Source organism: Tursiops truncatus, chromosome 4 (genome assembly GCF_011762595.2).
Source record: "Tursiops truncatus isolate mTurTru1 chromosome 4, mTurTru1.mat.Y, whole genome shotgun sequence".
In the NCBI taxonomy this organism is placed as follows: Eukaryota; Metazoa; Chordata; class Mammalia; order Artiodactyla; family Delphinidae; genus Tursiops; species Tursiops truncatus.
Window position 1 is genome coordinate 131681954 of NC_047037.1, and position 16877 is coordinate 131698830.

A 16877-nucleotide genomic window follows, 5' to 3' on the forward strand; every position below is an offset into this window, starting at 1 on the left:
ACCTCCTTCCCTTCCTCCTTCCCTCCCTGGGTCTCGTTCCCATGGCTCCTTGGCATTCCCTTGGCATTACCTGTTCAATGTCTGTCTTCCTCACTGTACCAATGACTAATACTAACTGAGTACTTACTCGTTCCAGGCCTTGTCCTACCCATGTCACCTGTTTCAACTCATTCAATTCTCACAATAAGCCTGATGCCTTTACAGGTAAGGAGATCTGGGGATGCCGTCACACCTAGTAGCAGTGTCCACACTGGCAACTGGAAACCAGCACATCCCTACGGGACAGTGGTGGCAGCCACCAGCCCTGAGGGAGCATGGTTCCCTTCCCGTGTTAGGAGTGTCCCCAGGTACGTAGGTACTAATTCATATCTAAAGTAGATGGATGAATGGAATGGAAAGAACATCAGGGAACCGAGTTTTAAGCAAACGTCTCTTACTGAATGGCTGCTAAGTGCTGGGCATCCTTACCCACCCTCCCTGCCTCAGTTTCCCCAGCCTAGAAGTGCACAAGAATACCTAGGTCCAAGGGTTATTGAGAAGCTTGAATATTTTAATGTAAATTTTAAAAATCATTGTGCCTGGTAGACTGGGTCCCACTAACAAATATTGATGTTTGCATTTGCCCCTAGCCCAAGACAGGGAGGTAATGGCCGGAATCCGAGTTCTTCTGGCCCTGCCCCTGCCCCTGGCCCTGCCGGAGCACGGTGTGAGACGCAGTGACATCCAGCTCGCCGGGATCCTTGCAGCCCACCTCTAAGAGGTTCCCCCAGGTAGGCCAGCGAGTCTCGGTTTTCTCTGTCCAGGCCTCCCCGCCGCACTCTGCGGCGTGCGCGGTGCAGTTCAGAGCCGGCCGGCGCAGGGCGCCCGGGCCCGCCCTTGGGCCTCATGATCTACATTTCCGCGTCAGGCCCGCCGCGAACTTGGCATGCCCTCCCGCGGTGTTCGGGAACACTTTGTGCCGAGAGCCCGCCCGCCCGGCCCTCCTCCTTCCCGCCGGCGCCGCCTGGCCCGGACGCCCAGCGCAGTCCGCGGGGTTTGGGTTCCTGGACCCCAGGTACCCCACCCGGCGCGCGGCCACGGAGCCCCCAAGTACTTGTCCTCGGTTCCCCCGAGCCCGAGCCGTGCAGCCCGCTCCTCGCGCACGGGCTGGGCGTCCAAACGTAGGTTGCACCGCGCGTAATCGAGAGATTCAGAAAGATGCTGTGGCCCATTTTAAAACAAAGCCCATTTATTGCGTTCGGCGGCTGTTTGTGCCGGTCCAGTGTCAGATCCTCTGAGCGCGGCGGACAACCAGGACCCAAAGGAAACGTAGTCGCAGCGAAAAGAAACCGGCTCTGGAGCCATCTGATCCGTTTTCAGCACAATGCACATCCCTCCCCCACCTCCACTCCCCCCAGCCCCGAGATGGTTCCCCTCCTGGCTGCGTAAGCTTTGGCGTCGGGCAATGCTCCGGGTCTCGGTCTTCTCTTCTGTGAAATGGGGAAAACTGTGCGTGCTTGGTGATTCTGCACGTGGAGCGCGCTGGGTCGCAGAGACGTCAGTGTTGCGGTCCCACACCTCCAGTACCCCACCTTCCCGCGGCCCCCACCCCGGGGCTCCCGGGCTCCAAGCGCGGCTCTGGCTCCTAAGTGCGTCACGGGCACCGGCCGCACTCCACAGGCGGCCAGGGCGAGGCTGGCACGGGGCCAGCGCGGGCCAGGCCAGGGGCGCTGAGCCGTCTCCGGGGCGGGGACCCGGGCGTGGAAGGCGCTAAAGTTGCGCGGCCCTCGGCGCGCTGTTGGGGGCGCCCTCCGCGGTGGGCAGCGCGCCAGGGACCGGCCTCCGCAGCTCTGGGCGCGAGAGGCTACACTTTCCCTTCGCCCCCCGCCCTCGTTTCCTCCCGCGCGGCCGCAGCGGAGATTTCCTCTCGGGGAAACCACGCGGACTCTTCCCGGGGCTCCTCGCCCCGCCCCAGTTCTCCGCCCCCTCCTCTTTGCTGGGGAGCCGGTGCTAGCCCGCGGCGGGGAGGAAGCTCTGGCAGCCTGGGCCAGGAGGTGGCAGGGGGCCGCGGAGCCGCTGGCTACCAACTCGCCTTGCCATGTGACGCCGCCCTCCGCCCAGCGACCCCCCGCGCGCCCCGGGCCCGCGCCCGCGCTCTGTCGCGCCGCGCACCATGCTCCTGCCGGGACACGCGCGCCCACCGCCAGCGCCCCAGCCAGCACAGCATCCCGGCCTCCGCAGGCAGGCAGAGCCTCCCGGGCAGCTCCTGCGACTCTTCTACTGCACCGTCCTGGTTTGCTCCAAAGAGATCGCAGCGCTCACGGACTTCTCCGGTAAGAAGCGACCTCCCTCGCTGTGCGCCCCCGGCGCCGCGGGGCGCCCAGGTGAGCCCTCGGTTGGGGGCAGGCGCCCGAGGGGGCAAGGCCGGGTTGGTTTAAAGTTGGAGCGCGCTCAGAGCCAGTTTTCTTGCCTGATAATAGGAGCCCTTAGCATATTCAGTAGCTGCGCATGTGGGATGGTGGCAGGGGAGCCCCCCCCCCCCGAGAAGGAAGGGTGGGTAGGGTATTTGGAGTTTTTCCATCAATGAGTTGACCTCCTCGTCAATTTCCCAGGGTCAGGGACCCGACTCCGATGGATGCGGGTCGGCTTAAAATACCTTAAACTGAGCCCTGTGCCGCGCTCAGCGCTGTTGGAACACGTGTTGTGGTCCACGCTGCACTTGGTTTGCTCTCCGCATAGGCCGGGTGTGCCCCAGCCAGCCTCTCAGGTGCCCACGTAAGGAATCCAGCCCAGAGGACACTTGACCTGAAGTCTGCGCCGACAGGCACGAGGGAAGCCCAAGGGGATGGGAGGTCTGGTGGAGATGCAGTAAGAAGATGAGTAGAAGCTTACGGAACAGAGAGGAGACTGAGGGGTAGGACTTGACCGCCAAAAGGCACCCCCGTCCCCCACCTCCATCCCCCATTGCCCGTCCCCTATCGCCTTAACAAAAAACTAACGACTTCCCCCTCCCAGTAAAGGATGAGGCTTTTCTTTGGGGGGATTGCGACCAAGGCTTCCGCAGCTGATCTCAGATAGTTCTGGCGCTGTAGGTGTGGCGCAGCAAAGTGAGAGAAGTTTCTGGGTTGACGAGGGCTATAGGAGCCGCATTCTTACGTTACGGCCGCGCTTGCTTAGAGTAACAACGTCCTTGCCATTGTATCGGACCTGGGTCTCCGTCTGGCGAGGTTGGAGGCCTTTCACCCTTTCCTCGCCCCTGCCCTGCCCAGGAAGCAGCTCTGAATCCTACTCTTCCCCTTCTCCAGCATCTCCTGCCAAGTCCAGGCTTCCCGCATCCCTGCCTGAGGGTCTTTTGCGGTATAATCACGGCAAACAGGAGTCGTTCCTCAGCCCTATTTGTGCAGTAGACTAGTACATGGCAGGGGACACTGGCAAATCAGAAGCTGAATTGGGTTTCTAGTTTACTTACAGAGAATGTCATTGTTAGCTGAGAGCCCTTGGGTCAGAGTTTCTTTGCTTTGAATATTTAATATCAAGGCAGTGTTTCCACCTAGCAAAGGAAGCCAAGATATGTCTATTTGGCAAGGAAACTGTGGTCCTTAAAATCCAGCCCACGGGATCAGAGCGCTATGGTAAATGTGCTGGGAAACTGCTGAATAGCAAGTGCTATTGACTTTTTTTTTGGTAATAGAACTTTCTGGGCTGCTAGGAGAGTTCTCTCTTTGCTGGTTTAAGCTATGGAAAGCAGTTCTGAGTTCAGCCACCATCAAGCTCTGAATATTGTTAAGGAAAGAACTGAAAGCCAACAAGCCCTTCTTTTGTGACATCATCGTAACTGAACAAATATTGCTTTAGGTAAATCGCGGTGTAACCATTAGATTGTTTTCATAGATTAAAGACACTTAGAGTTTGTTTCTTTAGTGGAGCAGTTGCAATCCTTGAAGCAATCTATAGGTTACCACCCAGGTTTGGAATTGTCTGTACGGAGCAGCTGTTCCAGAGGGTGAACTTGAGCTCTCAAACAGGGATGCTCGGCCCTGGGAAATGGATGCTTCCATACACGTTTTTCTAAATGACTAAACAATAAAAGGAATTTTCTCCTGCTTTGGATGGGAACCTAAATTTCAGGGTTTAAAACTCCCTGAGCCAGTGTTGGGTCGGCGGTGATATTTCCAGGTGCATCCACGAGGAGTTCCCATGTTTCCTCTGGGCAGCCTTGCTCTTGTGATGTGAAGACCAGGGAGAAAGTGCTCGGGAGCCTTTTGGGAAGAAGAAAAGAAAAATAAGCTTCTCTGAAACCACAGACACACTCAGGTTTAGATCTAAATTCTATCTTGTGTGGCGTCGGGGAAATATTAGAAAAGGCTCAGGGAGAAAGATGAAGTCTTCAAAGTTGATTCATTTGATGTGAAACGTCATGAACCTTTAGGGACCCCCTAACCATGTGACATACGGCATCGAGGAAAACTCCTAAGCTCCGAAGATGACAGTCTGAGGGTTCAGTTGAATGTTTTCGTTGAAGCAGTGCATCCTGATCACGTGACTCCAACACACACCTCCGCCCCTGCCACCCCCCACTGTGGCCTCAAAGCCTGATGCCTGCTTTCCTGGGGACAGGAGGTCCTATTCCTGCACTTGGAGGGGTGTGTAGAAACCAGTGCCTGAAAAAAGACAGTGGACCCTCCCTGTCGGAGCCTGACAGCAATAGCTGAGGACTGGAGAGCACCATTTGACAATGTAGTTACTTGCTTGTTTTTCTAAACAAGGAAACATCAAAAAGCCAGACAGAGGGAGGGTGGAGGGAACTTGGGACCCCCTTCAACCTTCCTGAAGAAGGGGATGGAAGAAGGATGGTGAATCCAGGTGAAAGAAAGCGTCAAAATGAAAGGGGTCCCAGCTATGGTCTGTACAGTACGGGGCCTCCAGGGAGACGAACGGTGCAGAGTTTTGGAAAGTTACTTAAGCCTTTCTCTTCTTTGCAACTCTTCCCTGAGCTCTTTACCGAGGCCGTCAGCTGCTGTAGTTTTCCTGGGTCATTGATTTTTTTGGCCCCAGGGATTCCAGCATCGGATCTCACTCTTAATAAGCCAGAGGCTGCATCGGGGCCTGCGTCTCCCCCTCCGTGCTCGTGACTTGTGTAATCACCTCCAAGCCTGCTAGGAAACAGGCTCCCTAAACACCCCCTTCCCTCTCCTCCCTGAAGACGTTGAGATGCTGCCAGCGGCCACTGGAAGGCTATCATCACTGAATTAAAAACACATCCCAGGAAGGCAAGAACAGTTCATGCAGAATCCCTGCCTCTGATCCTTAAGCCCGAACTCAAATGTGCTTGGCTTTCATCCATCTTCCTCTGGGATGGTCTTCTGTTCTGTTGACTGCATTCCCAAATTGAGGATTTAGCCTGAGAGGTCCAAACTGATCACTGATTTTTTTTTTTTAATAGAAATGTCATGTCAGCATCATCTTTGTTCAAAGAACAAGGCAGGATGAGGGCAGAGGGGAGGGAGGGGTGCCATTTTGGTTCCAGCCATAAAACGCTAAGGACCCTCTACATGTGGTCCTGCTTTAAAGCGGGACGTTTCAGCGCGTCCCTGAACTTAGTTTGCCGTGTCCCTCAGGTCTTGTTCATGTTTCTGGTGGTTTACTCTTTGCCGAGAGCAGGCACAGCCTTCTCCATCTGCTCTTCCCTTTCTCCCTCTTCTGTTCTGTTTTGTGTTTTTTCTTTTTTTTCTTTCTTTTCTTTCTTCTCAAAGAAGTTCAAAGTGATGGATGGGCTGATGGGCAGAGAGGGAAGGAAAGGATAGAAAATTCATCCCTTGGATTCCTAGAACACTCTCGACTTTTGACAAAGTCGTCATGACCATATGTTTACATGTTTGGTTTTACCCTAGGACACGTAGTGGTAAATGTGGGAAGCGGAAAGGAAAGGAGGTGAGAAACAAGGGGAGCGGAGCAGCTTTTAAGGCCTTCCTTGTACCCAGATGTCCTCAGACCTCAAAGAAGGGGCACTGCACGAGAGAAGTGGGTCTCTGGGCTGACGTCCTGCCTCCCGCCCCCGGGAATCAGTAGCCCAAGCAAACAAGATGTGGGGCTTGTTATCAGATCATTTGCAGCCCAGCAAATAAGCCCCATCCTAGCTCCTATTTCATTGGTCAGGAATTTCAGAATGTGGAAAAATGGTCATTCAGTTGATCTTGGGGGCTCGGGGGTGGGAACTTGGTCGTGATGGAGTTGTCCATGTAGCAGAGGTTGAACCTTCCTGTTCTGTTCAGAGAGGCAGTGGGTCTGAACCCCGGCTGCACACTAGAACTGCTGGAGTCTAAACAACTGTACGGATGCTCTAGCAGCAACTCAAGGCATCTGATTTAATTGATCTGGGAGATCCAGGCATTGGTCTCTTTTTCAAAGCCCCCAGGCAATTCTAGTGCACAGCCAGAGGTGAGAACCATTGCTCTGGTGTCAGAGGGCAGGGCTGCCTCCTGTCTTTGTGTCAGTTCATCCAGGGGGACACGGGCATGACGGGGTCTCCCTTCACCCCCACCCCGCACCCCAGGGCTCACCACCAGGGAGACCAGGATGTATTTTCCCAGCTCTCAGTTTGCCACTGCATCCCAGCACACACGTATGCACACACTTATACATACATGCACGTGTGCCTATGTGCACACGCACAGCTCTTCTTTTTAATATACCTTGGTCACATCATCCTTTAATTCAGGATTGTCTTCATTTTCAAAACTTTTATGGAGCGAAAAGCCAGCTCGTAACGAAAGAAAAAACAAAGCAAATGTCTGCAGGAGTTGTCCAGCTGTCACAGAAGAAGAGGGATGAAGAGTAAGTGTCTCAAAGGGCTCGTCTGTTTCCATGGAAAGTAACAACGTTTGAAAAGTGTTCTCCCAGCTCTTTCTGTAGCCGAGAAGAGGAGTCTGGGTAAGGGAGTGGTCCTGTTATTAATGGCTTTGGTCTCCCAGGCGCTTTATTGGAAAGGGCAGCCTAGTAGCCATTTCAAGGAGGGAACAGAAAGGAAGGGAGTAAAAATTAATTGAGCACAGGGTTATCTGATTTCATCCTCATAGCAACACTGTGAGGTAAGTAGTAGTGTCACTTTACCCAGCCTCAGAGAGGTTAAGTGACTTGCCCAAGACCTCCCAGCTAGGAAGCAGAGCAGAGGCAGACCCTAACTCCAGCCCAGGAGTAGGGCCAGGCTGGGGGGCTTGGCCCGTGTGGGTGCTGAGTGGGGGACAAAGCCAGAGAAAAAGTGCCACAATTTGCTTAACCTTTCTATATAGTCCTTGGATTGACCGTGGTGGTTTCAGTTGCCCTCTGAGTAGACTGACCTTTTCCCATTGCTTCCTTCCACATCTTCTCATCACAGTTCATCCGTAGTCGGTACAGGCACAAGGTGATGAGTGGATACAGGAGAAAAATGTTAGAACTTCTGTTCTTTTCTATTTGTTTCTTTTCTATCTTTAAAAAAGAAGTTATGTTTTGCTTATAATTAACATAAAGTTGAGGGAGTTCCCTGGCTGTCCAGTGGTTAGGACTTGGTGCTTTCACTGCCGTGGCCCATGTTCAATCCCTGGTCAGGGAACTAAGATCCCATAAGCCATGCCATGTGGCCAAAAACAAAAACTAAAAACAAAAAAACCCCATACAAGTCGACAGCAGAACAGTACATAATCTCTTTTTTTAAAAATTTATTTTATTGAAGTATAGCTGATTTATAACATAATTTCTAAATGTAATATAGTGGAGAAATGTTCTCAAAATATTTTTACTGATGGGGCTCATGATCTAAAAAACTTGGAGGCCACTGGTCTTCTCAGCCATCCTGTCAGCACCTTTAAAATTCTTGAAAAGGCACCGCTTTGGAAATACCATACACTGAAAGAACACCTGCCCCCATGTGACCCAGCCCCTCCCCTGCCACGCCCACTACCCCAGTTAACAACTGCTGGTAAAATTTAGAGGCAGGATGTGAATCCCGTGACTGTCTTGTCTCAAAAATCCATACTCTTGTCATTCAAGCTAAGTAATGGACGTGGAAGCTAGGGGCGAGGCATTCTGAACTTTTATGATACTTGGCCACTATTTTATTTTATTTTAATTTATTTTTAAAATTTATTTATTTATTTATGGCTGTGTTGGGTCTTCATTGCTGTGCACGAGCTTTCTTTAGTTGTGGTGCGCGGGCTTCTCATTGTCGTGGCTTCCCTTCTTGCGGAGCACGGGCTCTAGGCACGCAGGCTTCAGTAGCTGTGGCACTTGGGCTCAGTAGTTGTGGCTTGCGGGTTTGAGAGCTCAGGCTCAGTATTTGTGGTGCACAGGCTTAGTCGCTCCACGGCGTGTGAGATCTTCCCAGGCCAGGGCTCGAACCCATGTCCCTTGCATTGGCAGGCGGATTCTTAACCACTGTGCCACCAGGGAAGCCCTCAGCCACTATTTTAATGAGGCTGATGTGTTTGTATCTTTCTGGAAGGAAATAGCTTCCCTGAATAACATCAGTCCTAGAGTCACCTAGATTTTAGCGATAGAAGGAGACTCTCAGATGGGAGGGTGGCTGACCAAGTGATTCTAATCTGTTTTCTCTGAGCTTCTCTCTTTCCCTGTGGGGTCTCTAATTCTGCTACCCCTTAGCTGGCCTCTGTGTGTGCACCATCTCAGTTTAAACTCTGACCCATCGTAAGGGGTATATTCTTTACTTGGTTCCCTTAGCACAAGTAAGAGAAGTTAGCTAAAAATACTATAGCGTATCAAGAACATAAAGCACTGTGTGCCGCACAGCGCTTTAAGAACTTCATGTTCATTAACTCATTTAATCCTCACAACGCTACGAAGGGAATACTGCTATGATAAGTTGAAGAAATAACATCAAGAGAGGCTAAGTAACTTTTGGGGATTCGAATGCAGGCAGCTTCTCTAATGCTAAAACAAATAAATTACAAGTTGTTTAAAACAGTGCCACTTCTGTAATGTTTATCTCTTAATATACCAGATCCAAAGCTTTCCCAGGACTTACAGGGATTGTCCATTCCATGTCGTGTCTAGAGATAGCACCGTCCAGCCCCAACTAACTGATTACAGGATAGGATCTATAATTCATTTCTGGAACTATGGTGGAACTGGTGTTCTGGAATGGTTTCCCCAACAAAACACTTAGGGCTGGTGAATAAAACATAACAAACATCCTTTAAATGCATGAGTGAGTGACTAAATGCAAGGAGTAGCCAGGGAACAAAAATGAAGAGGGATCAGAGAACTGAAGAAGTTTGCTGTCACCAACCCTATGGCTACACTGGGGCCTTTGATGAGCTTTACAACCAGGATTTAATAGGTACATGAGGGCAAGAGACAAGGCATTAGACCAATGTCAAGTGAGAAATTGGAATAAAGATCTCCTTATAAGGCCAGGACATGGAAGGGCTAAACACTCATAAAAAGATGCATGAAAAACAAATCAGCCTTCTTGTAAAGAAAGATGACAAGGAAACATCTCAGCTTAGGTTCAGGATTGGAGGAAAAAATAATCTCTGTTGAGACTATGTAACCACAGGTTTGCCTTTTCAAGAGTCTGGGTTTTGAATTCACATTGCCTTTACCAGGAAACCCAAGCTGAGAAACTAAAAAAGTTGTCCCAGGTTAGTAGTGCCCCAGGGTGCCTGGGAAAAACACACAAATACTCCCTGCATAGAAACATCAACACAGGCCCCACAGATTCTGATAGATAAAATTCTGCTGATTATGAACACAGTATCCAAAATTACACTATATGAATAATAATCAGCATCAAAAACAACAGAGTTTTTAATAAATAAAATAGGGAATATAAAACATAAAATAATAAAAGAGAATCTAAAACATGAAGAAAGAATGAAAGGCTATCAAGAAAGATCAGGCATATTTTTTTAAGAAATCAAATATATGTACTAACATGAAAAATATATTCATTGATGTTCAAAGCTTGATGGGTAGATTAGATGCAGCTGAAGAGAGAAATAGTGAACTGGAAAATAAAGCTGGGAAAATTATCCAGAATGCCGCAAAAGATAAAGACACAGAAAAAAGTTTATAAGACATGGAAAATGGAATGAAGGTTCAACATACAGCTGATCAGTATTCCAGAAAGGGAGAATAGGGAAAATGAGGGAGAGGCAACACTCAAAGAGATAATACCTTAGAGTCAATTTTCAAGAGTTGATGAATGATCCAGATTCAAGCATCTCAAGCAAGATAAATAAAAATAAATTTATGCTTATCATATTAAAACTACAAAATGCTAAAACAAAGTGACAGTTTTAAAACGATCATAGAGAAAAAAATTTTCATCTATAAAGGCTTGCCCATAACAGTGAGAGCCAGAAGCCAGTCAAATATTTTCCAGGTTCTGGGGAAAAAAAAACTGTCAGTGCAGAGCTATATACCCAGCTAAACTATCTTCAAGAGTGAGTGTGAAATAAGGGCACGTTTACCACTAATAAATCCTTACTGAAAGAACTACTAAAGAATATACTTCCTGAAGAAGGACACTGAGTCTAGAAGGAAGGCTTGAGATATAAAGAAAAGAAATGATGAGCAAAGAAATGGTATAACTTCTAATGTATTTTACCTATATTTTTTGCTGTCTGCCTGCTTAGAGAGTGTCATTTCCTTGCCTTGATAGAGATGTTCTCTAAGATATCTTGTCCTTTTGGCAGCTAAAATCAAGAGATAGCTTTTTGACCCAGTTGAACTCTTCCACTGACTTATGACTTTCATCCTGAGGGTACCCAGTACTCCTTACCAGGTGGGCATCAGTTCCCTTGTGAGTACACAGTGGAAGGTCTGTATGAAAGAACAAGAAATGTTCTCAGGTCTTTCAGGTATCAGATGCTGTGCTAGGTATCATATAGGCCTACTCTAAAGAGTCAGTTCTGTCCTGAGAAAGCTTCTTTCTCAGTGGTTTCATAGTCACACAGATAACAAGCAGTTTGAGGGATGAAGGATAGATTTGGCAGGTCCCATTCTCAAAATGGTACCCAAAGCACAGAGCTTGGAATTGAGGGTTTAGTAGTGTATCCATAGACCTACCAGATGACACTGCCCGTGTATAGGTTTCACATTTTCACACCTGCATTTCAGGACACCTGTATCACTTGCTCACTCAGGCTCCTGGAGATGAATTTCTCCTGCATTAACCAGTTAGGGAACGAAGCGATGCTTGGGGTCAGTTTCGACCTGAGAGTCAAGTTTTCTATACACAGAGAAGCAGGCAACATTAAAATTCAAAACTCAGGCCACTGACTCTGAAATGTATGTTTGCAAACTGTCTGATTTCATGTCTGCCTCAGATGTCGCATGAATACAAATCACCTCATTTGGGGTTGGAGGAGCAGGGAGGAAGAAACCTAAGAATGATCTCCAAAACAAATCTTTAATTCGGATGAGGATAATAGAATGTAATCCCATTTCAAGTCTGTCAGCATTCCTTTGATGATTACAAATGAGTCCCTTTTCCCCTGCAATGTGGGGGAATAATCTGGATAAAATAACCCTTTTTGTCTGTGAGGGCCTGAGCGATGCCTCCTCATGACAGCTTTCAGAGTAGTGTTTCAGAGTCTGAGAAGGGCGCTCTGCTACCAAGTCCTTCCCTTTCTACTCTTGACTTAGAAGATTTTTCCCTCTTTTCATGTTTGGCGGCTTCCGAAGGTCTCAGGCTTAGCAATCATAAATCAATCGTAGTACTGTACTCTGGAACGAGAGAGACCTGAGTCACGGAGCCCTTTCTCTTCTCTGTTTGTTCAGCGGGAGACAGGTGGAGATGAGAACGCACGATCTTATCTAGAAGGCCAATTTGTACAGCTTTTGAGGGATACACGTCAAGGAGTGCCTGCAATTATAGTCTCCTTTCTATTAAAAAAATGTACACTGACTCACGTTCAGGCTCACACACCTCTTTTCTGTCCATTTGATGGTGAAATTAAGGGACGGTCGTTTTTAAACACCTTCTTCTATTTTGGGAGGCCTAAACACACCTTCCAAAGCTAACAATGCCAAATGCTTTGTGGACAAGTCAGACCGGATATAAAGACTCAGGTGCCATCTGCAGCCTCAGCATGAAAAGGGGCCTCAAGGCCCCGGTGCTGCAGGACCTGCTGTGTGGAGTCTGTCCTTCAGGCTGTGGAGAATTCTACAGAGCAGAGCCTGCGGTCTTCTCTGTTTTGCCTCTTTAAACCTCAGTTTAAGTGTGAAGGTCCCTTTCTTCTGATTTACTTTTTTTTTTTTTTTTTTAAGCAAAGGGCTCCAAGACTTTTGTCCCCAGGATTATGTGTAAACAGTGTTATGGTTCCCTAAAGCCATAAACCAGTGCTTTGAGGAAAAAGGTCTCCTCTTGTCGCAGACTTCTGCGTTTCTTTCTGGCTCTTCAAGGCAGGTTATTTGGGTTGTCAGTCTTCACCAAGAATGCCATGTGGTCCTTATAGTAGATGGCTGTCTTCACTCAAGGAGAATTTAGCTTGTCCTAATGTTTAATCTAAACCAGTGATTCTCAATGCTTAGTGAAATAAGACAGAGAAAGACAAATGCTATATGATATTTACTTATACATGGAATCTAAAAAATAACACACATGAACGTATATACAAAACAGAAACAGACTCACAGACTTAGAAAACAAACTAATGGTTACCAAAGAGCAGAGGGAAGCGGGGGAGGGATAAGTTAGGGGCATGGGATTAATAGATGCAAACTACTATACATAAAATAGATAAGCAACAGTTACTGTATAGCACTGGGAATTATACCCATTATCTTGTAATAAGTTGTAATGGATTCTAGTCGGCAAAAATACTGAAGCACCGTGCTGCACACCTGAAGCTAACACAACACTGTACATCAGCTATATCTCAGTAAAAAAAGAAAGAAGCCAGTGATTCGCAACCCAGGGAGACTTTGTCCCCCCAGGAATATTTGGCAATGTCTGGAGGCAGTTTGATTCTTCACAACTAGGGGTGCTATTGGCATCTAGTGAGTAGAAGCCGGGGTGCTGCTAAACGTCCTACAAGGCACAGGACAGCCACTACAGCAGGGAATGATCAGGTCCTCAGTCCTCATGCTGAGGTTGAGGAATGCTGGGTCCGACAAGACAACATGCCATGGCTTTATGTTCTACAAGTTTGGAATCTCAAAAAGGTGGGAACATTTTTTCAAAACCAAAGTTGAGTCTGGAAAACCTAGAGGTGGCTCCACGACGCTCTTTTCAAGGCCAGCTCGCCTCCTGCAGCCACCCAAAAGTGTTCAGTTCCTCAAAGCCAAGGACGTGGCAATCCAGGCACTGCTCTCATCCAGGTTTTTCTTCAGGCTCCCCTCAGCCCCAGCTTCCTCTCTGGAACTTGCCTGTGTCTTTGGCCCTTTTGTCCTCATTTCAAGCTCAAATACTAGCCATCGTTAATGTCACTCTAAAATAGCCCTCTGGACGCAGAGGTGTTTAGACTTGAAGTCGCTTGCTCGCTCGCAGTGCGAGGATGTGTTTGCAACACCTCTCAATTATTTCACAACTTCACTGAAACAATCCTAGGCGCGGGGCAGGATGGGGGGGCAATTCGATTTGAATTTTTAAAAGGAAGAGAGCAAGTCTTGAAAACCATGCTCAGATCTGCTTTTCCCTGGCTCCTCTCACTGCCTCCCCCTACTTTCCTCCTCCTCTGTTCCTGCTTCCCTTCTTCCTGCACCCTGTCTAGCCGCCCCCCACCTTTGCATCCACAGACTGACAGCACATATACCCGCTGACATTTCTGTGCAATGTTGTGTCCCCATCTGTGCCGCCTGTTATATACTCTGTAAAGAGACCTGTTCAGAGATGGTTCTAAGAGTGTTAATTGCATGGATGAATCATCTATTACTATTTCAGTGCAACCCTGCCCACCCCTCTGTGCTGAATGTTATCACCTTATCAGGCCACATTTGAAGCTTCTGTGGTCATGGGACCGGGCATCATTGTAGGGCCCACACTGAGTAGAAGGAGAATCAAACAGATTCCTCTGAAATGATAGCTACAACCCCTGCCCAGAGGCCACCAGACCGGCGGACAGCCAACCACTGTCAGAGCTTGCCTTTCTCTGTCACCCTTCTTTCAAACAGGTTGCAACACTAATTAAAATATTTCTTTCTTTCTGCCAAACACAGAGAAAATATAGTATTGTTTCCAAAAGAGCAGGCAGGGGCACCAGCAGGAATGGGTGTGCAATATTTGTAAAGTTTCGTGACTCAGTAACTCTGAATCTCCAAGCATTTTAAGAGCTTTGTCCAAAAAAAGGTCTATTGTGTGGCTCTTGGCACTGAAGAAAATAGCAGGCCTGTCAGAACTCTGTTTCAGATTTAATTTTAAAGTGGGTGATGTAAGAATGCCGTCCAATGGGAGGGCTTTGCTGCTGCTTCTCATTTCTGCCCATTTTGGTGTGACAGAACTTGAGTGTTCAGAATCCGTTTATATGAAGAAATTGAAGCATCTTCCCTTGACACCATGTTGATAAAAAGGCACCACATCCCTAAGCAAAGTACAGTATGTCTTTCAAATGAATATGACTTCCTGCAATAAAAGTAAAAACATATTTGACTGTATATGTCTATTTGATTATTTGACTGTCTGTGTGTGTATATATATTTATGCATATATACAGAGCATCTTCTTGCCAGATCTTCTCTTTTTCTCAATACACTTTTTAAAAATTATAACTTTTTTCTTTTTTAATTGAAGTAGAGTTGATTTACACTGTTTCAGGTGTACAGCAAAATGATTCAGTTATGTATATATATGTATATATGTGTGTGTGTATATATATATATATATATATATTCTTTTTCAGATTCTTTTCCATTATAGGTTATTACAAGATATTGAATATAGTTCCCTGTGCTATACAGTAGGTCCTTGTTGTTTATCTATTTTATATGTAGTAGTGTGTATCTGTTCATCCCAAATTCCCAATTTATCCCTCCCCTTCCCTTTCCCCTTTGGTAACCATAAGTTTGTTTTCTGTGTCTGTGAGTCTCTGTTTTAACAATACACTTTTGAAAATGTAGACCTAGAGACATTATTGATTTTCCCAAATGCTCCAAGCATTTGTTATTTACTTCCGGATACAGATGTTATAAAAATAAGCAGAAAAAAACATTTTATGAAGATGCTCTTTCCTAGTTGTTTTCTTCCCAGGATATTAAATAGCGAACAGTGATTTTTTTCATCATATAGACATGTTAATATAGAGTACACGTTTATCCTCGATGTCTCTGTGTTAATAAAGATTATATACTGTGTTTTTAAACAAAGAACCAAGGGATTCTATTCAACCATTGGATTCAGCTGAACCAGGTTGTAAGCTTCTAGGCTGGGAAAATTTCTCACAATGTTACCAAGCATCAGTCCATGTTATGGGAGTGACTTTCCCTGCTTCCAACGCCACTGGTCCTCAGCAAAACAGACTCTATTTCCTTCTTCCTGGTTTCTAGAAAACTCCCTTAAAGACCTGGACAGTCACTGAATTTAAGGTTGGTTTTTTTTTTTTTTATAATGGGAAATTTAACATGTAGACCCCATACGCAACATGGATCGCCCCAGGCTGGGTCCAAAATAAAATCAGACCATGGACAAGATCAGTCCTGGGAAACTGAACACAGATAAACCCACCATGACTCTCCACAGCCCCAGGCTGTTACTGTGAGGAAGGTCTGGCCAAAGGGAATGTCTTAGTTCTTTGCTCCTGTGTGTGTAGCTAAACGCGTGTGTGCGTGTGTGCGCACACACACGCACAAGTGAGGGGCCTTTCATCCTCAGAATGCAGTCAGACAGTGACATGTGAACCAAACTCAAACTACAGTCTTCCATGGAACCTTCTGGAACCTTCTGGAATGTGACTTGCTACTGCCTCAGGGTCTTTCATGAGAGTCTGCACCATTCATCTTCATTACCCACTTATGTATTCTCTTTCTTTGGCAAGGTAAATTATTAGGTGGAGTATACACAGTCTGATATACTGAGGGTCTTATGTTAAGAATGTCAAATGTTTGTGATTCAGTTTCACAGACTGGGTTAAAATTGCAGGGCTAAGTACTAGTTTTAAATTACATCATCATCATCATTATTATTCCAGCAAGCTGTGAGGTATGGACTTTACCTGACCATATCTGCACTTCCGCTGGCTTTGGGGAAGAGTGAATTTGCTGGAATCACCGAAGCCTGAGAACCAGGGGAAAGGGTTAAGCTTTTCTCACTGCAGGGCATTCGGGGCCCAGGGCTGATGCCATTGCATACTAAATCCTTCCTTGATTGGATTTTAATACAATTATCACCAAGGAATGAAGTCACGAAAGGATAATATGCAGACTTCAGAAACAGAGCTGTCCAATAGAAATATGACGTCATCCATGTAGGTAATATTAAATATCCCAGTAGCCACATTAGAAAAAGTTAAAGAGGTGAAATGAATTTCCATAGGAAATTTTATTTAACCTAATGTACCCAAAGTATCATTTCCACCCTAATAAGTATTTTTTAAATTATTAATGAGAGAGTTTATGTTCTTTTTTGCTTATGAAGACTTGGAAATGCTGTATGTAATTTACCCTTACAGCACATCTCAGTTCAGACTGGCTGCATCTCAAGTCTCCAGTAGCCACGTGTGGCCCGGGGCCGCCGTACTGAGCAGCGCAGCGGTAGAAGGTTGAGCAGGGCACGAAAGTCTGTAGATGTCTAGAGCTGGGCAGAGTTGAGGTAGGGGATCAGCGTGGAGCCTCAGGCCTCAGCTCTTGGTGAGGCCATCTTCTTCTCACAGAGCCCCCGTCAGGCTGCCTCGTGAAGGGGCCAGTGCCAGCTGCCCCAGTTCCTCCCTGGGAGCTTGGCCTCCCCAGCTTGCCTCCTTGCCGCG

General features: G+C 47.2%; 1 protein-coding gene across 6 annotated transcripts in view; it reads left to right on the plus strand.

Moving 5' to 3' along the window:
* Positions 1-2015: 2015 nt before the first annotated feature.
* Positions 2016-16877, plus strand: part of EVA1C (eva-1 homolog C) — an 84057-nt gene continuing 69195 nt past the window's right edge. For 4 of the 6 annotated variants that reach the window (XM_019923200.3, XM_019923201.3, XM_033856017.2 and 1 more), the window contains exon 1: positions 2016-2363. In XM_019923200.3, the coding sequence (XP_019778759.1) occupies positions 2153-2363 (211 nt within the window). In that variant the 5' untranslated portion in view covers positions 2016-2152. The remainder of the gene's footprint in view (positions 2364-16877) is intronic. The other 2 variants (XM_019923203.3, XM_033856018.2) reach the window with 1 other exon arrangement.